This window comes from Marmota flaviventris, chromosome X, assembly GCF_047511675.1.
Source record: "Marmota flaviventris isolate mMarFla1 chromosome X, mMarFla1.hap1, whole genome shotgun sequence".
In the NCBI taxonomy this organism is placed as follows: domain Eukaryota; kingdom Metazoa; phylum Chordata; class Mammalia; order Rodentia; family Sciuridae; genus Marmota; species Marmota flaviventris.
This window is the reverse complement of record NC_092518.1, coordinates 133,157,788-133,183,839: the sequence shown is the minus strand read 5'-3', so window position 1 is coordinate 133,183,839 and position 26,052 is coordinate 133,157,788. Positions and strand designations below refer to the sequence as shown.

The 26,052-nt window shown below is 46.4% G+C and overlaps 2 protein-coding genes across 5 annotated transcripts in view; both read left to right on the top strand.

Annotated features, from left to right (window-relative positions):
* Haus7 (HAUS augmin like complex subunit 7) overlaps positions 1-19,762 on the top strand; it is a 34,435-nt gene extending 14,673 nt beyond the window's left edge. For 3 of the 4 annotated variants that reach the window (XM_027921721.2, XM_027921720.2, XM_027921718.2), the window contains exons 7-10: positions 9-105; positions 861-1,085; positions 2,442-2,556; positions 19,028-19,762. In XM_027921721.2, the coding sequence (XP_027777522.2) occupies positions 9-105; positions 861-1,085; positions 2,442-2,556; positions 19,028-19,098 (508 nt within the window). In that variant the 3' untranslated portion in view covers positions 19,099-19,762. The remainder of the gene's footprint in view (positions 1-8; positions 106-860; positions 1,086-2,441; positions 2,557-19,027) is intronic. The other variant, XM_027921719.2, reaches the window with a different exon arrangement.
* A 97-nt stretch (positions 19,763-19,859) lies between these two features.
* Trex2 (three prime repair exonuclease 2) lies at positions 19,860-22,812 on the top strand. The gene is made up of 2 exons (XM_027921723.3): positions 19,860-21,214; positions 21,826-22,812. Exon 2 carries the CDS (start codon positions 21,860-21,862, stop codon positions 22,568-22,570), a length of 711 nt encoding a protein of 236 aa, XP_027777524.1. The 5' UTR covers positions 19,860-21,214; positions 21,826-21,859; the 3' UTR covers positions 22,571-22,812.
* The last annotated feature ends 3,240 nt before the right edge of the window (positions 22,813-26,052 follow it).

Below are 26,052 nucleotides of genomic sequence, written 5' to 3'. Positions count from 1 at the left end.
CCCTATAGGGCCAGCCCCTCTGCTCACTCAGAGGAGGAGAAGGTGGTACAACTGGCCAGGCAGCTGCAGGAGAGTGCCGCCAAGCTGCAGGCACTCAGGGTAGAGGTGAGGGGCATCAGCTTCCATGAGCTATGGGGCTTAGGGACTAGACCCTGCTCTGTGTCCTAGGGCAAATGACATCATCCCCAGCATGGGGTGCTCTGAGACTTCATTGAAGTGGCTTGTGTACATGGCCTGCTGGGTTCTAGAAGGTAGAAGGTGCTCATTTCACATGGAGTTGGGGAGGTGGGTGCAGAGGTGGAGCTCCCCCCATATCTGGAAAGCTTCTGAAAGAAGGGGAAGGCTTGGCTGGGTGCAGTGGCTCACGCCTGTAATCCCAGTGGCTCAGGAGGCTAAAGCAGGAGGATCACGAGTTCAAAGCCAGCCTCAGCAATGGTGAGGTGCTAAGCAACTCAGTGAGACCCTGTCTCTAAATAAAATACAAAATAGGGCTGGGGATGTGGCTCAGTGGTCAAGTGCTCTTGAGAGTTCAATCCCTGGTACCCAACCAAAGAAAAAAAAGGAAGGGGGGGGGAAAGGAAGGGGAAGGCTTGGTCTCAGGCAGCATCCATGTGCCAGGCATATACCAGTCCTGAGCTCCATTGCTCCTGTGTACCTTGTTAAATGTGGCCCTCCCAGCAGCCCTTGACTGGGCCTCTTTGTTGAGCCACTCGATCATCAGCAGCAGGGCCCAGGCTGTGCTCAGCTCCTCCATCTCCTAGTTTCTGGAAGCTTTCCTCATCCTGCTTTGCAGTGCTTAAGATGCTGGCTCCTAGCCCAGCCAGGGCAGTGTCTAGGGACTGTCCCCTCTGACTTTGCAGTGCTTTGCGCAGCATAAGCCAGGAGCTGCTGCAGGTGGGACTGATGCTAGTACCCTAGACCAGAAGCTGCGCCTGGTTGTCTCCGACTTCCACCAGCTCATCTTGGCCTTCCTCCAAGTCTACGACGATGAGCTGGGAGAGTGCTGCCAGCGCCCTCGCCCTTACCTCCACCCAAGTGGCCCCATCGTCCAAGCCGTGTACCAGACTCTGACTTCCTGCAGCCAAGTAAGTATCCTTCTCTCCTCTTCCCACTGAGAGCTCACACCTTCCCAGGTTCAGGGGCCTCAGCAGCCCCTGATGAGGGACGTGAGGGCTGGGACAAGGGACTGCAAAGGGCTTGACTTCGGCTCCCCAAGCTAGTGGCATGGCAGGGCTCTGGGCTCTAGGCCTGGGGCCTTTGGTGAGTTGGAACAGACACTCTGTGCTTGTGCAGTGGAGGGGATGAGACCTGATGTGGATGTTGTCCCCAGGAGACCCACTGCCTTCCAGTAGAAGGGGCATTAACCAAGCCAAGAGACTGGGTTCTGGAGAGGTCTGCACATGGCCTGGGTTGGGTCTTCGTTGATTCCATATGAGATCCTTTTCCTGGCCTTCCAGCCCCTGTCCCTGTGGTGGTCTTGCTCCATTTTTACACTATGTCCCAACATACCAAGGTGCCTTCAGTATTTTGTATGACCAATCTGTGCACCAGACACACAGACAGATGCTTGTTGGTTTGTGCCCATGAGCCACCTTGGACAAGACAGGAGAAAACTGTCTCAAATAGCTATGCCAACTAAGTAAATGTTCTCTTGCTTTGTTCTGCATTTTGGCTCCTGTTAGGCCAACCTCAAATGCTGGGTTAATATCATTGTAGTTACCATGTGCAGAACTCTGACCTTGGCTCAAGGGTCATGATGTTTCTTCTTCATTCTTCCCTCCCTCCCTCCCTTCCTTCCTCTCTCTCTTCCTCCCTTCCTTCTTCCTTTCTTTCATCCCAAGAGCATTCTCCCTCTGAGCTACATCCCCAGTCCTTTTTTCTGTTTGTTTTGTTTTTCCTTATTTTTTTACTTTGCGGTAGGGTCTCCCTAAGTTGCTGAGGCTGGCCTTGAACTTGTGGTCCTCCCACATCCTCCAGAGTTGCTGAGATTACAGGAGTGTACCACCATGCCAAGCTTATTTTGGGGTTTTAACAGTAAGGTTCTAAGACTTCCAACACTTGGGCCAGCCTGGCCAGGAGACCCCCAGCAGGACAGTTAGGGCATTGTGTCCTCTCATCAGAAAGGCCTTTTTTCCCTTGGGACATGTCTTTTCCTACTTTACCATTTGCTTTGCTTGGGCTGGGATGTCACACAATGCTGGCGTGTCACTGAGCACTGAGGGTTGCCAGAGTGACATGATTGTGTAGTATCCCCACCAGGCCAGGAGGAAGAAGACTTAGGTTTGATTGGTTATTCTCTGGGTGGGAGTTCTGCCCCTTGTCCTTGGCTATTTCTGGGGTGACTGCTACCTGCTGAGGGTGGGTTTGCATGGGAAACAGGAAATACCATCTCCGGGTCAGAGCAGCAACACAGTGCCTGCATCTCTCTCTTCCCGTGCCAGCTGTTGAAAGCAGTTGTGGAGGTGACTAATACCTCTGCAAAAGCTGTGGAGATGGTGAAGAAGCAGCAGGACGAGCAGATTTCCTGGGGAAGCAGCAGCTCCGTGATGATTCTAGGTATGTGACTGCCACTGACGGGGAATGGGGGTAGGTGTCCCAGTGCATACCCAACACTCACTTGGCTCAGGACTCTACTAGTCCTTGGGGAGCATTTGGGGACTGGCCCTTTCGTCTTTTCTTTTTCTAATGCATGTTTCCTTCCCTGGAGAAAAAAAATACTCTCAACAGATTATAAAATAAAAACATTCATAATAGAAAATTGGGATAATCCAGAGATGTACAGAGGTATAATGACAATCCAGAGGTGGTCAGTGTTACTGTTTGGAGTCTGTTTCCTGCTATTCTTTCTCCTATTGTCATTTTTAATTTTTTATAACTTAAGTATAATCATTACATATAGAGTTATTTGTTTCCTTTAACTTCATTTTATATGCCTTTTTCCAGTTTTCCTAGTAAAACTTTTCTTTTTTCCTTTGGGTACCAGGGATTGAACTCAGGGGCACATGACCCCTGAGCCACATCCCCAGCCCTATTTTGCATTTTATTTAGAGACAGGATCTTACTGAGTTGCTTAGTGCCTTGCTTTTGCTGAGGCTGGCTTTGAACTCATGATCCTGCTGCCTCAACCCCCTGAGCCACTGGGATTGCAGGCATGTGCCACCCTGCCTGGCCCTAGAAAACATTTTTACTTATCAAATACTATTCCACTCAGGCATTTGCTGTAATTTGCTAAACATTTTCTATTACTGAGTCTGCAAATCATTTTCATTATTTTCTATCGTATATAAAAATAATGTAGAGTTCTAATGTTGGGTAGTGCTTTGTTAATAATGTCTGTATGGTGGGACAGTAATTATTGTTTAAAGAGTTAGTTACAATGACATGAGGGAATGCATACTATAATATGTTAAAGGAAAACCTAGAAGAAATCCTTGAAGGAAATGAGCAGGATATGGACATTGATTTTTCTTTGTGTTGGAATCAGTTTGTTTATCCTTCTGTTTGTGTTTGTGTTTGTATCTGTGTGTATGTATTATTTATTGTGGTGCTGGAAATTGAGTGCTTTACCACTGAGCTATATCCCTAGCCTTTTTTGTTGTTTTAATTTTGATACAGGGCCTTGCTAAGATGCTGAGGCTGGTCTTGAACTTGTGATCCTCCTGCCTCAGCTTCCTCAGTTACTAGGATTATAGGTGTACACCACTGTGCCTAGCTGAATTTAATTTTAATTAAACTTTTTTTTTTCTAAATTTTTCTTAATTATGGAAATATACAGTCAGAAAAGCTTTTTTTGTTTGTTTTTGAATAAGAAAAATAGCATTCTGGGAAGAGTCTCATTTTTCAGATCCATAATGATCAACTGGTTTGGATATTTTCCCTGTGCTATATCAAACCCAAATTGATGATTTCTAGGACAATGGTGTGGTGACCCAGGTGGAGAACAGAATGTAGCTGTGATGTGCCCTCAAGGTCACTGCTGACCTTAGTAATAATTCTTTGTGAGATTTATCTACATTGTCTGTGTCTGTAATCTGCTCATTTCATTGCCATGTGGCACAGGCCAGCAAGCTTTTTCAGTAAAAGACCAGATAGTAAATATTTGCAACCTTGCAGGCCACATGGTCTCTGTGACACTTCCTCTTCTCTGCTTTGCTAGTGAGAAAGCAGCTCTCTGGGATGCATAAATGAATGAATGTGGCTATTTCAGTAAACTTTTACTTATAAAAATAGGTGGGGCTGGGATATAGCTCAGTTGGTAGAGTGCTTGCCTCGTATGCACAAGGGCCTGAGTTCAATCCCCAGCACCACAAAAAAAAGCAGGTGGTCTATACCTTGTTGACTCCTGCTGTATAGTGTGCCACCTGCCTACATGACATGGTGTCTGCTCTTCCTGGACATGTGGGTTCTTTCAGTTTGGGGGTCTTGTGAATAATGCTGCCATGAATATTCTTGAACAAATCTCCCTGTATACACTTGCCAGTTTCTCCAAGATGTCATCCTTGGAGTAGAATTCTCCACCTTGCCATGTTGCTGGTCCATGCACGAGCCATCTCATTGCTTCATGTCTCATCAGTACTTGCCATGTTTTGCCTTGGTGATGGGTGCTATTTGGTAGGTGTGTAGTGGCCTTTCAGTGCAGCTTTAGTTTGCATTTCCCTATTTACTAACAGGATTGTGCTTTTTCATACTTTTTTTTTTTTTGCAGTGCTAGGGATTGAACCCAGTGGTGCTATATTGAGCCACATCCCCATCCCTATTTATTGCTTTTTTCCAATTAATTAATTAATTAATTTTGTGGTACTGGGGACCTAACCCAAGGATGCTGTACTACTAAGTTACATCACCAGCCCTTTTCATTTTTTGTTTTGAGACAGGGTCTGGCTAAATTGCTGAGACTGGCCTCAAACTTGCTATCCACCTGCCTCAGCCTTCCAAATCTCAGGGATTATAGGTGTGTGCTACCACTTCATGCATTTATTTACCATTGAAGTTTTCTCATGTGAAGTGCCTGTTTAACTATTCATTTTTATATTGGGTTGATTTGTCTTTTTCTCCTTGATTTGACCCCTTTTTGTATTATAGATACAATTTCTCAAATGTAAAATATCTCGTGGATATCTTTTTTCTTTTTTTTGGTACCAGGGATTGAACTTGACCACTGAGCCACATCCCCAGCCCTATTTTGTATTTTATTTAGAGACAGGGTCTCACTGAGTTCCTTAGCACCTCACTTTTGCTGAGGCTGGCTTTGAACTGGCAATTCTCCTGTCTCAGCCTCCTGAGCTGCTGGGATTATAGGAGTGCACCACCATGCCCGGCTCTCATGGATAGCTTTTGTTTCTCACTGAAGAATACTTTCCTATTTCAGCTATCATCTTCCAAAAGATTTATAGCATTACCTTCAATAGTGAGGTTAGTAATCTTCCCAGAGTTGATCTTTGAATGTGGTGTGAGGTGGGGATCTAATTTCATTTTTTTCCTATAAGGATACACATTTGTCTTGGCACCATTTAATGGAAATCCACTCTTTCCCAATTGGTCTACAGTACCATTGCCTCTGTTAGTTATTTAGTGTCCATATGTATGGATTTTTGGGTTCTCTATTCTTTTCTATTTCTGTTTTCTTTTTATCCTTGTATCAGCACCATATTTAACAAGATTAGAAAATATGTCAGGTACAGTGGTGCATGCTTGTAATCCTAGTAGCTTGGGAGGCTAAGACAGGAAAATTGTGAGTTCAAAGCCAGCCTCAGCAATTTACCGAGGCCATAAGCAACTCATCAAGACCCTGTCTCTCTTCTTTTTTTTGTGTGTGTGGTGCTGGGGATTGAACCCAGGACCTTGTGCATGCAAGGCAAGCACTCTACCAACTGAGCTATATCCCTAGCCCAAGACCCTGTCTCTAAAGGGGCTGGGGATATAGCTCAGTTGGTAGAGTGCTTGCCTACCATGCACAAGGCTCTGGGTTCAATCCCTGGTCCCACATAAAAAAAACAAAAGACCCTGTCTCTAAATAAAATATTGAAAAAGGGCTGGGGGGTTGGGGGCTGTGGCTGTAGCTCAGTGGTAGAGTGCTTGCCTACATGTGTGAGGCACTGGGTTTGATCCTCAGCACCACTTAAATATAAACAAATAAAGGTATAAAAATACAATAACATCATTAAAAAATGGCTGGGGATGTGGCTCAGTGGTTAAACATTTCTGGGTTCAATTCCTGGTACAAAAAAAAAAAAAAAAGTCAAAGCAGCAGGTGTAGTGGCAGATGCCTGTAAATCCCAGCGGCTTTAGAGGCTGAGACAGGAGCATCACAAGTTCAAAGCCAGCCTCAGCAACTTGGTAAGACCCTAAGCAACTTATTGAGGCCGTGCTTCAAAATAAAATATAAAAAGGGCTGGGGATGTGGCTCAGTGGTAAACGCCCCTGGATTCAATCCCCAGTATCAAATATAAATAAATAAAAGTCAAAATAAACTCAACAAAAAAAGGTAAAGATAGTTTCTTTATCTCTATCAGTGCTCCCTTCCTTCTTCCCTCCTTTCCTCTCTCCTTTTCTTTCTTGTGCTGGAGATTGAACCCAAAGCCTTATGCATGCTAAGAGAGCATTCAAGAGCTGGGATTGTGGCTCAGTGGTAAAGTGCTCGCCGAGCACGTGCAAGGCCCTGGGTTCGATCCTCAGCACCACATAAAAAAATAAATAAATAAAACAAAGGTATTGTGTCCAACTACAACTAAAAAAAATAAATATTAAAAAAAGAGAGAGAGAGCATTCTACCTCTGAGCTACACCCCAGCCCTATTTTTAGTAACAGCTTTAACTAAGGTAAAATTTATATAAATAAATTTATAAAATTATATATATTCATAAATTTATAAAATTATTATAAATTTATAAAATTCACCCTTTTAAAATTGTACAGTCCAGTTTTTTTTTTTTTTTAGGATATTCACAGAATCACATAATCATTACTACTATCCGAGTCTACAATATTTTCATCACTCTGAAAGGGAACCCCATACAATTAGCAGTCAGTCCTCATTTACCCCTAGCCCCAGCCAACCATTGATCCATTGTCTATCTCTGCCGCAGTCTGGCTGGGCACAATCAGAAGCCACTTGTTAAAAGAAACTAACTTTATTTTTAGAACCACACACGCCAAACAAAACAGCCTCTCAGGAAAAATCCTCAGAGCCTCAACTGCCACCACCGGCTTTCCACAAGCCTGTCTCTCCCCCCACAAGCTTCTTTTCACCTCCCACAATCCTCCTGCTCTTGAGGCTCATTGGCTGGGTCACGTGGGCGGAGCCAAAAAAGTCCCCCAATGAGCAGCTCCGTGGTCTGAAAGGGCAGGGAAACAGTCCAATGAGCATCACCGCAGAGGAGCCAATCAGCTAGATGTTGCTGGGACCGAGGAGCCAATCAGCTAGATGTTGCTGGGGCCGCTGTGAGCCAATCACCAGCCGGCAGCTGGAAGTTTGCTGGCAGCTGGAAGTTTGCTGGGGCCCCTTCGGCTGTGGCTCTCAACATCTCCCCCTCTCTGTTTAAACAACAAGCATGTGGCTTAGGGACCGTGTCTGTTAGGCAGTCCAATTCAACATATGGTCCTTACCCGTCATCGGATGAACTGACCTCTAGGCGTCAGCCTCCTGTCTTAGGTTGGTACCACTGCAATTGGATCATACCCGTCACTGACTACCGGTCCAGCATACAGCTATACTTGTGGATAGGCCTTTGCACCAGTGGGGGGGTGAGGTTCTTTGCCTCACCTCTGTTGGCCCCCAAATTTTAGACCATCACTAGTAGAGGAGGATGCAAAATGCCATGACATTAAGCCAATTGAGGGCTCCTTTGAAAAATTGTACCACCGGTGACATCATCAGCAAAAATACCCCAACACTACCACAAGTCGCTGCACCAACAGATAGTTCACAATGCATACAGGTGAGCTCACAATGTGTCCAGGCAAGTTCTGCAAGCAGTTCAGTGATGGCTATTGTAGAAGCTGTAGATTGGTTTTATCTTTGACTTCACCAGCACTGGGATGAAGATAGGAATTCTAGCAATAATGGCTAAAGAAAAAATTATGTAACAATTTTCTTAACAATTTACATTGTCTTCACCGGCACTGGGATGAAGATAGGAATTCTGGCAATAATGGCTAAAGAAAAAATTATGTAACATTACACGAGGCACTAAAAGAAAACACTTTTCTTAACAATTTACATTATCTTTAAGAGAATTATTAAATATATTGAAAAGGAAAGGTGAAAGTAAACAAACAGATCTGTTAACCTTCTTTTTTGTTTACATATTAAAACAATCCTCAACAGTTGTTTACCCAATTTAAATTAAACCATATAAATCACGTGAAAAAAAAATATTTGGATCCATTTTATCATGAGCGCTCATCATATATGATATATGGACATACGTACATTCAAACATATAACATAAAACACAAGTGTGCACACATAATATAATACATACAACACATAACATTATAGTAAAGGCCTTATAACTTTTTACAGGTGAAATCTCCATTGCAATGTTTAAAAACTCTATAGTCAAAAAATAGAACTGATCAGCAAAACATTAACCTAGGTCTGTATGAGCTCAAAAAACAAAATAGAACTTCATGATATGGCAAAGGGCAATAATAAAATAGATATTGAAAAAAGCATCCTGGTTCTGTTGCAGATGTAAGAATAGCCAAACTGGAGTTTTGGATATCAGTTGTTATGGATTTGAGCCAAATCATCTTCTTTTTGGTCTGTAGAAATTGCTTTAGTTAATCTTTCTGGAATCCAAATCGGCTGCTGTTCTCCCTGTGGAAACACATAAACAGACCCCCGACTCCAGACAATCACTGGGTCAGGACCTTGGTTAATCTCTCTGGAATCCAAATCGGCTGCTGTTCTCCCTGTGGAAACACACAAACAGACCCCCGACTCCAGACAATTACTGGGTCAGGACCTTGGTTAATCTCTCTGGAATCCAAATCGGCTGCTGTTCTCCCTGTGGAAACACACAAACAGACCCCCGACTCCAGACAATTACTGGGTCAGGACCTTTCCATTGTCCTGTTAGAATATCCTTCCAAAGTACCTTGGGCTTATGTACATTTTTTGGACACATATGCCTTTCCGCAGCACTAAGTCCTGATGAATCCAAATTTAAAAAGTTTAGAGTAAAAAGGGTTAGTTTAAGTTTATCTTTGGGGAATATATACCCCTTCCCAATTCCTTCTTTTTGCTTTAATAAGTACATTTTAATAGTTTGATGAGCTCTTTCAACTATGCCTTGTCCCTGTGGATTGTATGGGATTCCTGTTATATGAGTAATGCCAAATGTTGAGCAAAATTGTTTAAAAGAGGTAGAAGTATAACCAGGGGCATTATCTGTTTTTAACTGTTTTGGAACACCCACAGTGGCAAAATTTTGTAAGCAATGAGCTATAACATCTTTAGTTTTTTTCTCCGGCATGAAGGGAGCCCATCAAAAATCCAGAAGAAGTATCAACTGTAACATGCAAATATTTTAATTTTCCAAATTCTGGCAAGTGTGTGATGTCCATCTGCCAAATATGGTTAGGTATCAATCCTCTAGGATTGACTCCAAGATTAACTTGTGGTAAAAAGGTCACACAATTTTGACATTGTTTTATTATTTGTCTAGCTTGTTCCTTAGTTATTTTAAAACGTTTTTGTAAAGTATTAGCATTGACATGGAACTTTTTATGAAAATTTATAACTTCTTCTAGTGTAGAAAAAATATGTATGTCATGTGTAGTTTTATCTGCTAAATCATTGCCCAAACTAAGGGCTCCAGGCAATCCTGTATGTGCCCTAATATGTCCTATAAAGAATGGATCTTTTCTGTCCCAGATTAGACTTTGTATAGTGGAAAGCAAAGAGAAAACAGTAGAAGAAGGGGAAATCCTACCAGCATCTTCAAGAGATACTATAGCATTAACTACATACTGACTATCAGAAAATAAATTAAATACAGAATCTTTAAACATCACAAAAGCTTGTAAAACTGCATTAAGCTCTACCTTTTGAGCTGATTGTTTGGGTACTAAAAATGTAAAAGTTTGATCAGGGGTAACTACTGCTGCTGTACCATTATTTGACCCATCAGTGAATATATTTGGAGCATTCATGATAGGTGTTTTTCTTGTCATTTTTGGAAAAATTACAGGATGCAATGACCAAAAAGACAATAAAGGATTAGATGGTAAGTGGTTATCAAATGAAACATTAGATTTGCACATGATTATTGCCCAAGTGTTTAACTCATTAGCTAACTCATCAATTTGATTCATATTATATGGAGTAATAATTTTATTGGGAGAAATTCCAAACACTCCCTTTGCTGCTTTTATTCCTTTGAGTATTAATTGTCCTACAGCCTCAGGATACCTAGTAAGAATAGTGTTAGGAGAATAAGATAAATGTATCCATAATAATGGACCTTCTTGCCAGAATACTCCTGTAGGAATATTTTTTGTTGGTAGTACAATAAATAATAAAGGCAAACTTATATCAATTCTATCCAAATGCATATTTTCCATATATGTTTCAATGATTTTTAATGCCTTTCTTGCTTCAGGCGTTAACATTCGGGGTGAATTTGGATCTGATGGACCTTTTAGGATATCAAATAAAGGTCCCAACTCTCCTGTTGGTATACCTAAATAAGGCCTTATCCAATTTATGTCTCCTAATAACTTTTGAAAGTCATTAAGTGATTTGAGTTGATCTGCTCGTATTTGAATTTTTGGTGGACGGACCATGGTTGAGGATAATAGAACTCCTAAATAATTAAATGGAAAATTTAATTGTACTTTATCTATTGCTATCTCTAGATTATAATTTTTTAATAAGTTTGTAAGTGTGGCATAACATTCTAGCAATGTGTTTTTATCTTTGTGTGCTAATAATACATCATCCATATAGTGAAATATTTGTAGTTCAGGATTTTGATTTCTAAGTGGCTGGATTGCTTTGTTAACATAAATTTGACACATAGTTGGGCTGTTAGCCATCCCTTGAGGGAGTACTTTCCATTCATATCTCTGATCAGGACCTTCATGATTCAGTGCAGGGATAGTAAATGCAAAACGTGGACTATCCTCAGGATGAATTGGAATTGAAAAAAAACAATCTTTAATATCTATAACTAAAACATACCAGGTTTTTGGCAAAGCAGACAACTGAGGAATCCCTGATTGAGCAGGTCCCATAATAACCATCTCATTATTAATGGCTCTTAAATCTTGCAATAATCTCCATTTACCAGATTTCTTTTTGATGACAAAAATGGGAGTATTATGGGGAGATACAGAAGGTTGTATATGTCCTTCTGCTAATTGTTGTTTGACCAGGTCATGGGCTGCTTGTATCTTTTCTTTAGTCAGGGGCCACTGAGGAACCCATACTGGTCTTTCTGATTTCCAAGTAATTTTTATTGTCTCAGTGGCCCTTTCTGAAAATCCAACCCATGTCTGTCTGTTCCTTGATCTATTTGTATTGGTGCTGCTATACCTTGTTCTTGTTTTTCTAATCTTTTTCCTTTCCTAAAACCTTGTCTAGTCATAATAGTGGGTGCATTTTGGTTGATGTTATTTGTTAATGTCAAACCTAATTGATCTAGGACATCTCGTCCCCATAAATTTACGGGAAGATGATCCAATACATATGGCTGTATAGTTCCTTCACATCCTTCAGGATCCTTCCAATCTAATACCATTGCACTTCTATGGGGATTAGTTGCCACTCCTAGGCCTCGAAGCGTTTGAGTGGCTTGTTGTAATGGCCAATGTTTTGGCCATTCTTGACGAGAGATGATGCTAAGGTCTGCACCTGTATCCAGTAGCCCATTAAATTCATGTCCTTGAATATTTAGTTTTAGCATGGGGCGAGAATCTAAATTTAAAGAAAGCATAGCCCAATCTACACCTGTGGAGCCTAATCCCTTGGAACCTCTTTCTACAGTACGACTGGAAAATTTATCATGTAGGCTGGGTATTATTAGTAACTGTGCTATTCTATCTCCTGGTGAAATTACTGATATACCCTTTGGAGAACTGGCTATAATTTTTATTTCACCTTCATAATCGGGATCAATTACCCCAGGACTTATCATAAGTCCTTTTAGAGTAGAAGAGCTGCGTCCCAATAATAAGCCTACTGTTCCTTTGGGAAGAGGTCCTTTCACCCCTGTGGGAATGATTTGAACTCCCATCTCTGGAGTTAGTACTGCTCTGGCGGAGGCGCAGATGTCCAACCCTGCGCTCCCTCTGGTTTGTCTGATGAGGGATCTGATGGACAATGTGTCCTGGGCACTACCCTGATGGGGTTGCTGGGTTCCTCCAGTGCTCCGTATATTTGTGGTTTTGGGCCCCGGAGCATTGGGCCCCCCTGTCCATTTTTTGGCAATGGAGCCCAATGCCTTTCTCCACGATATCGTGGATAAACACCTGGTCCTTGTTCGTTTTTTGATAATGGAGTACCCTCTATGGTGGTTTGAGAACGGCATTCATTAGCCCAATGTCTCCCTCTACGGCATCGTGGGCAAATACCTGGTATTCTACTCCTTTGATACCTAGTTTTGTTAAACCCTCCTCCAATGGGGCAATTCCTTTTAAAATGTCCTGTTTGTTCACAATTGTAGCATGTTCTTGGCCTGGCATCTAAAGCCTGTTTTACTGCAGCTGCCACAATTTGCCCTTGTTCATTAATGTCTCTGGCATCTAAAGCCTGTTTTACTGCAGCTGCCACGACTTGCTCTTGTTCATTAATGTCTCTACATAATTTAATATATGTGTTTAAATCTTCATGTTTCCATGGTCTAATGATATCTCTGCACCAACGATTCGCTTGCTCATAAGCCAGGTGTTTTAGTAATGGCATTGCTTATTCTGTATTCCCAAAAACTCTGGTAGCTGTTTGAATAAGCCTATCTACAAATTCAGCATAAGGTTCATTAGCTCCTTGTATTACCTTAGATAATTGACCTTGTAAACCTCCATGTCCTTGTAAAGTCTTCCATGCCTTAATTGCATCTGCAGCAATTTGTGTGTATACGCCAGGATCATATGCAATTTGTTGCTGCTGATCCTCATAAGGTCCCTTTCCTAACAACATATCTAGATTTCTCTGAGGATAACCAGCTGCTGCATTTCGCCTAGCCGTCTCCTTGCAAAATTCCTCATTGGCAACCTTCCATAACAGGTATTGTCCTCCATTTAGCACAGCTTTACACATATTAGCCCAATCTGCTGGCGTCATGTTCAAGTTGTTAATGGATTCGACCATGCTTACAGTGAAGGGTGCTTGAGGACCATAGGTTGTTACAGCCTCTTTTAGCTGCTTCACTCTTTTGAAATTTAAAACTTGGTAAAATCGCTGCCCTCCTGCCTCAAATACAGGGCATGTTAATATTTGAGATCTTGTCTCAGGATCCCAACTATCAACTGCGGGGGTTGGGGACCTCCCAGCATATGGAGGTGGCCTTGTTAGTTGGACACTTACGTCCTCTGGTGATAGAAAGGTGTTAGTAGCAGTCTCCTGTTGTAACTTTCCCCCTGATGGCTTTTTCTGTTTTACACTTTCTTTCTCTGTCTGACTAGCTTGAGAGGCCCTCTCTTTTACTTGAATCTTTTCCTCTGTCTGACTAACTTGAGAGACCTTCTCTTTTACTTGAATCATTATGTCTTCTCCTTCCTCTACCATTGTCTGAACTGAAGGCTTTGGACTAAGCAAACAAGATATGAACGTCCACAATGGCAATGTGCCAACTGGCAGAGTCCCTGGGCTTTTCTTTTCTATTCTTTTTAAATCTTCACCATGATGGTTCCATTGTGATATATTTAACAACTCCTCCTTAAAAAGCCATGGGCTACATTTTTGTATTGTATCAACGTATGCCCTGACTGCTATTGATTTTACTGGGATGCCTGCTTCCTCTAACAATTTACTTAACACTCTTTCAGTTTGTTTTTTACTAATTTCTGATCCCGTATTTCTACTATAATACAACCCAACAAGATGACGCCAAACAAAACTGAAACAGAGTGAAACAAAATTGAAACAACACAAAATCATTATAATAGCCTCCTGAAATGTCCATCCGTCCTTTCTCCCTATCTGTTCCTCAGATGTGAGCGGTTTTTCTTCCATCTTACACATCTCCAGGGACAGGCAACTTAAAACAAAAGTGAAACAAAATAACAAAAGAAGAATCTTAAAATGGCTACCCATCCTCTCGCCCTGCCCTCAGGGGCGAGCAGTTTCACTTACCCTCAGTCGCTCCCCGTGCGAGCCACCAAATGCCGCAGTCTGGCTGGGCACAATCAGAAGCCACTTGTTAAAAGAAACTAACTTTATTTTTAGAACCACACACGCCAAACAAAGCAGCCTCTCAGGAAAAATCTTCAGAGCCTCAACTGCCACCACCGGCTTTCCACAAGCCTGTCTCTCCCACCACAAGCTTCTTTTCACCTCCCACAATCCTCCTGCTCTTGAGGCTCATTGGCTGGGTCACGTGGGCGGAGCCAAAAAAGTCCCCCAATGAGCAGCTCCGTGGTCTGAAAGGGCAGGGAAACAGTCCAATGAGCATCACCGCAGAGGAGCCAATCAGCTAGATGTTGCTGGGGCCGAGGAGCCAATCAGCTAGATGTTGCTGGGGCCGCTGTGAGCCAATCACCAGCCGGCAGCTGGAAGTTTGCTGGCAGCTGGAAGTTTGCTGGGGCCCCTTCGGCTGTGGCTCTCAACATATCTCTATGGATTTATTTCTTCTGGATATTTCCTGTAAATGGAATCATACAATATGTGGTCTTTTGTTTCTGTCTTCTTTCTCTGGGCATAGTGATTTCAAGGTTCATCCACATACTACATTTTTTTGGGGGGTACCAGGGATTGAACCCAGGGGTACATAACCACTGAGCCACATCCCCAGCCCTTTTAATTTTATTTTGAGACAGGGTTTCACTGAGTTGCTTAGGGCTTCACTAAGCTGCCGAGGCTGGCTTTGAACTCATGATCCTCCCTCAGCCTCCCAAGCTGCTGAGATTACAGGTGTGCACCACCGTGCCTGGCTGGCTGGCCTCTATAGGTTTTGATATGAAACCAGATTTTAATTTTTTTTGGCAGGAGATACCAGGGATTGAACCCAAGGGCACTTGACCACTGAGCCACATCCCCAGCCCTATTTTGTGTTTTATTTAGAGACAGGGTCTCACTGAGTTGCATAGCACGTTGCTTTGAACTCACGGTCCTTCTGTCTCAGCCTCTTGAAGTGCTGCAATTACAGGTGTGTGCTACCACGTCTGGCTCAGATTTTAATTTTATTGAGAATCCTTTTATGTGAGAAATGTCTTCATTCTTTTTTTTTTGTTTGTTTGTTTTGCAGTGCTGGGGATTGAACCCAGGCATGCTCCACCACTGAGATATACCCCCAGACCTTTTTATTATTTTTAAATTTTTTTTAACTTTAAGACAGGGTCTTGCTAAGTTGCTAAGCCTCTGGAGTAGCTGGGATTACAGGTGTGTGTCCATGCTTGGCTTCTTCACTTTCTTTTTTTCATAATTGTATTGGACTCTGAATTTTGACAGTTTGGTTATGATGTGTATTGGTATGGGTCACCTTGAGTTTATTTGATTTGGAGCTCTTTGGACTTTTAGATCTGCAGATTTCTGTTTTTCGTCAATATTTAGCCAGGCAGTTGACAAATCTTCCTTCTCTACTTTTTTCTGGTTTTGGGCCTCAAGATCAACTGGAAGGAAGAGCTAAGGACTTTCATTGGTCTCCCCTGGTCATTCACATGGCCTTCTGAAGACTATTAAGAGCTTTTCAGAGTGCTGTGGACAAGCTTGTTCCTTAGTCTTTCTTTTCAGGTCTTTTGATTAGTCTTTTGTTTGCCACACTGTTATACATCACCTCAGGCAGCACCAACCAAAGCCTTTGTCTGTGAATGTTTTCCACTAATGTGTCCCCAAGTAGTGGCTTCAGTAGCCTCTGAGCCCCCTCCCAAGACTGTCAATGGATGAACTCTCCAGCTGGCTCTCTGCTCTGACAATTGGCCTTCTTGCCGCTCTTGTCCTTGGCACTCACCTGCCACATGTAAACCAGACACTTAGGAGTCTATTCATACTGATTGAATGGCAACTGAATCCTCCATTTTAAAATTTATTATAGCATTTATCCTAATCACCACTGTCACTCTGACTCTTGCCGCAGTCTGTATAATTGCTGTTAGTAAAATGCTTATAATCTATACTGTCATTATTATAATAATGATTACTAGTATGCTTAACAGTATGCCATTTCACTGGTCACCAGGGAACAACAGGACTGGTAATAGGTGTGGCTTTTCAGAGTGGCACTCTTTATGTCTAGGCTGTGTGAACCAGACAGTGCTGGCCCTGGCCCCACACTTCAGTGCAGGGAGGTGGCTGCTCACCCTTGAGCTCTCAGCAGCCTTGGGGTTCAAAGCCAGGGCTCCTGACAGCTCTTGTCATGCTGCTTTCTGATTTACTTTAAGACATGTTCTTAGACTCTAGACATGCTCAGAGAAAGGAGCCAGTATCATATCCATGCCAAAGGGCACTTGGAATGGTCCTTTACTTCTCATCTGTCCCCCAGCATGCACATTAGGGCCTTGGTCTCAACCTCCTCAAGCCCCACCTCTTGGAAGGATTTTTGTTTCTACCCCTACCAATCTGGGTGCCAGTAGCTGAGCTGTGTTGGTGACATGTCCTGGAGTATGAAGTGAGGGTTTGTGTGAGGTGCACCTGCTGTGAATGGAACTACCATGAAGTCACATTTAGAAGACAAAGCAACACTGTCAGTGCTGACAATGAGGGAGTGTGTCAATGACCCCAATACAAGAAAGATGTTTACAGCTATAGATAGTAGGAAGGGAGTGGGAGCCATTTGCCTGATGCCATGCCTGGGGAAGCTGCAGGGACAGGACAGCCAAGGCAGCAGTGCTTGGGGAGCTAGTCTGCCTGGTGGAACTTGCCACAGTGGTTCCAGGGCCTGGCTGCTCTAGAAGTAAAGCAGGTGAAGCAGGCCTATAGAGAGGGGACAGCTACATAGGCAGATGCCCCCCAGCAAGATTCTAGCCTGTCCTGGTGTGAAAAAAAATGATGGAGCCAGGATATGGGTGGGGCACAGGGGCAGCCTGCCACCCAGGCTCCTCTCCCCAGCCCAGCAACTATCCAGGGTAGGGGATGAACACTAGCACCAGGAAGAGACGAGGCCTGGGCATGCAGGAAATCTGACTTGCAGAACTTCAGAGACGAGACTGAGCTTGCTCAATGTGACACCCAAACATGAAGACCTAGCAGTGAGGAAAGGCAAACGGGCAGCACATGTCTAAGAGTGGAGGGGGGGAGCCAGAAAATGAGTATGAGGCTCAGAGAGGTAGAGGCTGGATGGAGGTGGCCAACTGTCTCCAGAGCCAGAGAGGAAGGGAAGCCTTGAGTGGGCAGAAGTGAAGTGGGTCAGTCTCCACACCAAGTCCAGAGCAGATGGAACCCAAAACATGCAGCCCAGGATCCATGCCATCAGGAGTGCCAGGACCAGCGACCTGAGGGCAAAGCTTCCAGAGAGAAAGCTCAAGCAGGGCCTCCGGAGCAGCCATGGGGGCCAGATGATAGTATCTTACAAGGGCCAGGCACAATGGCACACGCCTGTAATCCCAGTGACTCTGGAGCCTAAGGCAAGAGGATCACAAGTTCAAAGCCAGCCTCAGCAACTTACTGAGTCCCAGTCTCTACATAAAAACTAAAAAGGGCTGGGGATGGAGCTCAGTGGGATAGCATCCTTGGGTTCAATCCCTAGATCCCCCCTCCACTAAAAATGTAAGGACCAGGTAGGTGGCTTAGGGCCTCGGATACTGGACATAGCCAAGCTCCTCGGAAAAAAGCAAGGCAAAGCAGCTGGAAACATGCCAGGGTTTGATAAAGGCAGATGCCACCCAAACTAAAGGCAGGTTGGAATCTGGGAAAACACCATCTGCAGAGAGGAGTGGATTGCCACAGGAAGCCCTCTCAACTGGCATGCCCTGGAAGTACTGGCGGCAATAGGGAAGGGTCCTCAGGGCAAGGTTCAGAGTGGCCAAGCACATCCCCTCTCTGGAAGGAGAAGTCTTCCACTCAGGCACACCTATGTATGAGTCTTGAGCTCCAGACCCACCCTTGGGATAGGCAGAGGATGACAAATTTAGGTCATCACTGGACCTAATGTCTGTGTTAATGACCTTGAAATGTGCAAGGCAAAGTATAGCTGAGGGTGGGATGTCCTCCCAAGGAGAAGGTGGGGGTGGGGAGTCAGATTGGTAGAGGAAGAAACAGGTTTGTGTTTAAGTTAGGAAAACTCAAAGATAGAACTTAGCTCTGGGTGGGAAAGGGCAACTGAAGCTGATGGCTGGGGAGGCCTATACAGTTACTGGGTACATCAGCTACAGCCCCTCCCTCCTGGGCAAGCTGGGTAGCTCATGTAGTGAGTGTAGTTCCCTGCAGGGTGGGGTGGGCAGCAGAGACAGGAGCTCTTCAGCTAAGGTCTTAGAGCTGGCTGTTCCATATCACTGGGTTAGTTACTGTGCACACACATTATTCATCTGATTAAAATAGACACATCATCATCAGTCAGAACAAGCCCTGGCTTCTCACTGCATTGCGTCCCCTGGGCTCTGGGGTGGTGGACAGGGGCAAGGTTGTGACTGGCCTGAGCCTCAGCTCCATGCTGTAGTCAGTGTGACCCAGCCCAGGACTCTGAGCTGCTTGCCTGGCACTTACAGTAGTTTCTGGGCACAGTAGCTACTAAAACTGGCACCTAGGTTTCAAGCCCCATGGGGGCCAGGTGGGGCCCCCTCCCTGCCACTCAGTCATGTCTGAGAGGGAGGATGCGGGCCTCAGGTGGGAGCCAGGAGGCGATCCTGGCAGTTGCTGCCCAACACTGCCTTTTCCAGGCCCAGAAGCACTAGACTCACTTTTCTGTTTGTGTTTTTCTTTCCTCTGCAGCCACCAAAATGGATGAACTAACCCAGAAGTATAAGGTCTTCAACAACAGTCTGCAAAAAGGCACAGGATAATGCAGGAGCAGGAGGCCCTCCCAGCACGCTTGCTGGAGAAGTGGTTCCAGTACCCTTTGTGCCTCCATTTATTTGCTGGGTGCCTTCAGCTTCTTTGGAGGGTGGGTGGGAGGGCAGAGAAGGCCAGGGCTGTTTGAGCTACAAAGAAAGGAATCCTCAGACTCTTAAGAAGTTGCCTCCAGCCTGCTCTTTGCTTCTGCCATTTGGGTCCCTTGTCTCCCCTCTGGCCTGGGCTACTGAGCTCCCTTCCTGTCCCTAGTATCACAGGTCTGGGGTCTGCTGTCCTGGTGGGCCTGGGCCCTGCCTCTACTCCTTCCTATCATTGCCTGCTTAAACTTGGCTATGCCTGGTGGGCGTGGGCCCTGCCCCTCGCCTGTTGCCTTCACTCCTTCCTGTCATTGCCTGGTTAAGTTTGGCTGTGCCCAGCCAAGGCCTCCACTCACCATGCATGCACCCCTCTCCCTGCCACCCCTGGCCTGTCCCCATTCCTGTGTGAGCACTTCTCATAGCCCCTCAGGAGCCCTCATCATGTGCCTGGGAGACAGCTTGTCTATTGCTTCCTCCCAGGGTGCTCAGCATCTATTGAGGAATTCTTGATGTGGCCTGACTGGTTGTCCAGGAAGCTGCTCTCTGGGCTTCCCAAGATGACCCAGTATCTCTCTGAGCAGTGTGCCTGTCACAGACACCTCCCTCCCTTTGAGCATGGGAACAGGAAGGACTGGTGGGGCCTGAGGGAGGGGGCTCCCTCCTGCCTGAGGCTGCTCTGCCTACTCAACTCCCTGCACCGTCACCTTTACTCTCCCAAGTTCCCCTCTGGGCACTTGAGGCAAGGAAGCACCAGGGAACCAGGCACCAGGCCCCCTCCTGCTATCACCTGGGGTGGCCCCTAGATTGCTGCTGTGGGAGGACAAGCAGACCCGTGCTCACCACTGTCTGGGTGAACTGACTGCCTTGCAGGTCAAAGGACACGTGAGGGTTTGCACTGGGCAGAGAGCAGCATCCTGATGGCCTCCCTATTCCCCTAGCAGGAGATTGGACCTGTAGTGTGTCCACTGCCAAATGCTGGCATGTGGTGCTCTGGAATGAGGTTCTTGGGATTCTACACGCTTCCTGGACCAGGGATGGTTCTCTGGCCATCCTCCCATCTTGATGGTGCCCTTCATCTGGAGCCAGGTGGAAAAGGGATCCCAGGAGCTGGGCTTTACTCCTATTCTGTAGTCCTGGGGCCACCTAGCCCCTACCGCCCCCCACCATGTTGAGTGTTCCTATAAGTGGAAGAATCTGTACAGGCACAGCCCATGGGGCTTGCTGGGCCAGGCCCAACCACTTCTCCAGCCCAGCAGAGTTGCTCCTGCCTCACCTCTTCCCTCCCTGGCAGCCTCTGCTCAATACTTGTTAGACATCATGGGTCATTTCAACCTGGAGCAGATAAACATCCCACTCCCCTTCCTAATGGAAGATGAACCCACAAGGTGGGTGAGTAAAAGCCAGGCAGTGTCTATACTGGGCACATCCCTGAGGCCACCCCTGGTCATTAGGGTGACCCAAGACTGTCCTTAGCACCCCTTCTTCTTCATAGGCTGAGTGAGATATGTGGGTGCCTGTTTCACTGTTGAGGTCACATTAGGACAGCCTGGTCCCCAGTGATGGGGAAACCAAGGCCTGGAGAAGGTGACAAGTCTGTGTGACATGTCCATCATGGGGCTTGGCATCAAACTTGGGTCTGCCGGACCTGGTAGCTGCAGCCTGACCCTCATCAGACTCATAGGCAGGACTAAGTAGAGGGCACAGCCTTCTGCCCCACTCCAGCTTCCTTGTACCTGTGAGGACACGTTTCTGCAGCCCATGGCAGCACTCATCACTCACCGGAAGCCTGCGTGTGGCCAGAGCCTGCTTCCTAATCTGTAAACACGGGGTGTGTTTCCCAGTGGTGGTGAGCTTGAGAGGGGGTGGCAAGCGAGCCGGCCACACAGGTCCTGCGGCCTCAGGCCTCCTGGTTGCCCAACAAGCTGCTGGGGGCGGGCCACAGCTACTGATTAAAGGCTGCCTCGAGCAGCCTGTGTGGAGACAGGTGTCCCGTCCTGCAGCCTAGGAAGCCGGCCAGCGCCTGCCTCAGGTAAGCCAGTGTGGTGGGGTTGGCGAGGACTCCCTCTGGGAGCCAGGAGGCAGGCAGAGGCCTGTTTAGAGCTAATATTGGAGGAGGAAGGCTAGGACCACTGTGTGGGCTTTCTTGGGTGTCTGCTCCCAGGCTTGGTATCTACGAAGTGGCCAAAGTGCCATTCCTGGGCTATACCTGCCTCCCAATGTCCCTGAAGGGAACTGCGGCTAGACAATGGCCTGGCAGCAAAAGGCAGAGGGGGAGGGCTTGGGACTAGGATCTGGGCTCTGTATGCCTTCCCTTTCCTCTGTTAGGTGGTAGGAAGTGTGGCTGGCTAGGGAGAGATGTGAGGGATAAAGGGGGATGGGTCCCTAGCAGGCCCCTTCCTGGACAGAAGTTAACAGGTCCTGATCACTGGGTCCCAGCCCTGTAGAGGCCCATTCAAAGTCTCCTTGGATGTAGGCTTTAGATATCACTTCTAGAGCCAAAGCTCTGTGAACTGGAGTGGGGGTAGCAAGGAAGTGAAACCTAATGGGGTCAGAACTTTGACCAGAGAGATGGCTCTGGGTAACAAGGTCCAGGTGTCCCCATCTCTGTAGCATTCAGATTTATGCCTCTTACTCTGGCAGCTCTAGGCCTCACTGCCCCTGTGAAAACATCACCATGTCTGAGCCACCCCGGGCTGAGACCTTTGTCTTCTTGGACCTGGAAGCCACTGGGCTCCCCAATGTGGATCCAGAGATTGCTGAGATATCCCTCTTCGCTGTTCACCGTTCCTCCCTGGAGAACCCTGAGCGTGATGAGTCTGGCACCCCCATGCTGCCCCGTATCCTGGACAAGCTCACGTTGTGCATGTGTCCAGAGCGCCCCTTCACTGCCAAGGCCAGCGAGATTACGGGCCTGAGCAGCGAGGGTCTGGCGCAGTGCCGGAAGGCTGGCTTTGATGGTGCTGTGGTGCGGACGCTGCAGGCCTTCCTGAGCCGCCAGGAGGGCCCTATTTGCCTTGTGGCCCACAATGGCTTTGACTACGACTTCCCTCTGCTCTGTACAGAGCTTCAACGCCTGGGTGCTCACCTACCCCGGGACACTGTCTGCCTGGATACACTGCCAGCATTGCGGGGCCTGGACCGTGCCCACAGCCACAGCACCCGGGCTCAAGGCCGCAAGGGCTACAGCTTGGGCAGCCTCTTCCACCGCTACTTCAATGCTGAGCCAAATGCAGCCCACTCAGCTGAGGGCGATGTACACACCCTGCTCCTTATCTTCCTGCATCGCGCTGCTGAGCTACTCGCCTGGGCAGATGAGCAGGCCCTCAGTTGGGCCCACATTGAACCCATGTACACACCCCCTGATGGTTCAAGCATTGAGGCCTGATTCCACCTCACCAGTTCATCCAGGCTCCGTGGCCTGGAGCTGGTCCTCACCAGGGAGACTTGCTGCCCCTTATCCTAGTTCTTAGCTGGGTGACCCCAGGCCTGGTTGACCATAGAGCCCAAGAGCCTTTAAGCCCACCTCCAGGCCTATACACCCTCTTGCTGGCCAGCCCGCTCTTGCCGTTGGCAGCTTTGGGGATTCCATTCTTCCCCTGTTTCTCAATAAACATCACTAACTACTTACCTGCTGACTTACTGGCCAGACCTTGAGGACAGGCTCCCTGCCTAGGCCTCCCATCATCCTGTCTAGAGAGGGCAGGCAGGGAGCTGTGCCTGCCAGAGAAGAGCCCCCACCTTGCCCCACTGTGGTCTGTCCCTGTGGGGATGTCAGAATCCATGGGCTATTGACCCTGAGCCACTGGCTGCCTTCCTGGCTTGTCTTAATGTCACCTTGAGTATGCCTCTCTCTATTGTTGCCCCGGAGATCTAAGAAATGAATGAACAGGGTCTTGGGTTGAGCAGCTTCAATCTGTGCCAGGAAGGGAGATGGAAGGGGGATCTGAGCCTAGAGAATTGGCACCTATCAAGATGCAAAGCCCAGTCCAGCACTCAGCCATTGTGGGGCCCATCAAGAGTTGTCTCTGTGCTGTGAAGTGGTAACAGGATGAATTGATATGGGGCACTGGGAAAAGGGAGGTGCCTCCTATCCACATGCAGGCATAGTACATGCACATGCTGCGCCACAGGAAGTCCATGGAAGCATGCGGGAAAGGGGTGCACAGAGGAGGTTATGTTGTAAAACTGACCTGAGATGTGGAAGAGGGGTAGGTAGCCAGCACAGAGGGCACTACCTAGAAAGGCACGTATCCTGGGCCCCACTTCTAGAGGCGCAGCCCTAGGAAGGCTAGGAGGGCACCTCACTAGCCAACTCAGCTGGGCTTTGGGTTGCTGGTTAATCTGTCTCTGGAGCCCCACCCTGAGGCACTCCCATCTTGCAAGGAGGTGGACAAGGAGAGACCTGTCACCCAAACGCTGGGATAGGTAAGAAGGGGTGGAGTGGCCACATCTAAGAGTGACTCTCACAAGCAAAGCCTCCAGCCTTGAGCCAGCCAGGCCCATTTGGGGAACCCTAAGTAGGTCAAAAAGTCTAGGACTTCTGCAGTATGCAAGGTGGCAGGATGATAAGGACAGAACAGAGGCAGCAGCCACACCAGATGGTCCTCATGGCCTGGCTGGAACTGAGCCTGATGGTAAGGGTGAGCTACAGATGGTTGTAAGCAGGAGGGGGCAGGATCTGATTTATGTGTAGTTTTCAGTACCTCTCAGGCTGCTATGTGGAGAATGAAACTAGAGGAGGTATGGGGAGGGTGACAGTAAATAAGAGACAGAGAAGTAGAAGGGTTAGGGATGTGGAAGGAGAGTCATCAGTCTGGTTAGGGACAAAATGATGGGGACAGGGGAGGGATGTAGTAAGGGGAAGCCCTGCAGTGGCTAGTTTGGGAGTGGGTTCAGTAACCGGGTCTTGTCACAGCCAAGCTTTCTGATCAGAGCTGTGCCTGAGGGAGTGTTGCAAAGCCAGAGCTTTGGCTGGGCTCCAGGTGGGTAGCCTGAACCAGCAGGTGGTGCCCTTGGAATGCTGGCCTTACTGCTGACTCAGGTCAGAGGGCGCTCAATGCCAGGTACAGAGAGAAAGACTGCCCAATCTGTGTCAATGTTGCCTCTGAGGGTGGTCTCCAGTTTGTGTCCTCCCATCCCTCCAGGACCAAGGTGCCTCTCTCTCACCATTCTGGGCTCCCTTGACCTCATGGTGTCCTGGCCTCAGGCACCCTCCCTGAGTCGGTGCTCACCCGGACCAGCCAGGATAAGTGTTGTGCTTCCAAGTAGTGTAGACAGGCTGTGACCTGCCTCCTGCTGTTTCAAAGCAGTGTTGTGCTGATAAATGTGTAGCAACTGGCTATCCAGGAAAGGACCCGGAAGCATTTGTATTTATGTTTGTATGTTTTTTACCTGAGCTGTGACAGCATCTGATGAACAAATGTAGTTCCCACATAAATGTTGGCTGAGATTCTCATTTATCTTAAGGTGAAGGTGAAACAACGAGGCAGTATGTTGGAGCATCCTTACTCATGGTGATCATAATGTCATGGTCACAGACAAGACATTCTTCAGTTCGATCTGTATTATTAACATTTTCCCCATCATTTGCTAAGTCTAGGCAATTAAAAAAAGCAGAAATAAATTGCTGAAGGTGGACTTGGCAAGAGATTTTACATAACATGCTAGACCATCCACTTCCACCATGCAGATCTTCTAGATGAACAGCAACACATAGAAAAACATGGTCAAATAAGATGTGATGGTGGGCTGGGGTTGCGGCTCAGTGACAGACCACTTGCTTGCACATGTGAGGCACTGGGTTTGATCCTCAGCACCACATAAAAATAAATAAACAAAATAAGGATATTGTGCCCATGTATAACTAAAAAGTATTTTCAAAAAGATGTGGTTGGTTTTGAGTATCATCTTTCTTTTTAATAAAGAAAGATGGAAGGTGTTCTCGCTACATACAACAGTTTGGATGAGTCTCAGAGCAATATGTTGAGTGAAAGGAGCTGTGGTGTGTCCTAAGAGCCAACTCCAGAGCTCCAGCTTGTCTCTGGCCTACCACCTGCCCCTTGCCAAGCTGCATTATTGACTGACATGAGACCATGGGGGATATCTGCCCATGGGGACGTCACTGTGATAACAAGAGCATACCTGGGAACATTTGACACAAGCCAATCGAAAACAGAATTATCCACAGAGAGAGACAAACACTAAAATTAAAAGGCCATAAGTATTTCTAGCTTGTCTGTGCAGGAGACAGTGACAAGAGCAGTTATAGCTCTTAGTTATAGAGGCTGGAAGTTCAAGACCAAGGTAATAGCAGGCTCAGTATCTGTTGACAGCTCCCTTCCTCATGGATAGTACCTTCTTGTTGAGTCCTCATGTGGTGGAAGGGACTAGCTCACTCTGTGGGGTCTCTTGTATGGGCACTAATCACATTCATGGGACTCTGCCGTTATGATCTATTCACCTCCCAAAGGCTGCATCTTATAATATATAACCTTGGTGATTAGATTTTAAAATATGAATAGGGGGCACACTCAGACCATAGCACACAAAGATACACAGACACACACAAGTTTCCATTTCCCCCCATGTATACACACCTCTAAACCCTCACATACTTCCACAACCCGTTCACTCACATACACACATACAATGTCCCTCATTCCCACATATTCACTTATGATTTTGTATAAATGGCATTTTACTAGATGCTGCTTTTAAAAAAAATCACAAAAGCCTTTGTTGTTCAAGTTTTTCTTCTTGTTGAAGCACTGGTCATTGACCCCAGGGGCACTTTACCACTCAGCTACATCCTCAGCCCTTTTTTAGAATTTCAAAACAGGGGTTTGCTAAGCTGCTGAGATTAGCTTT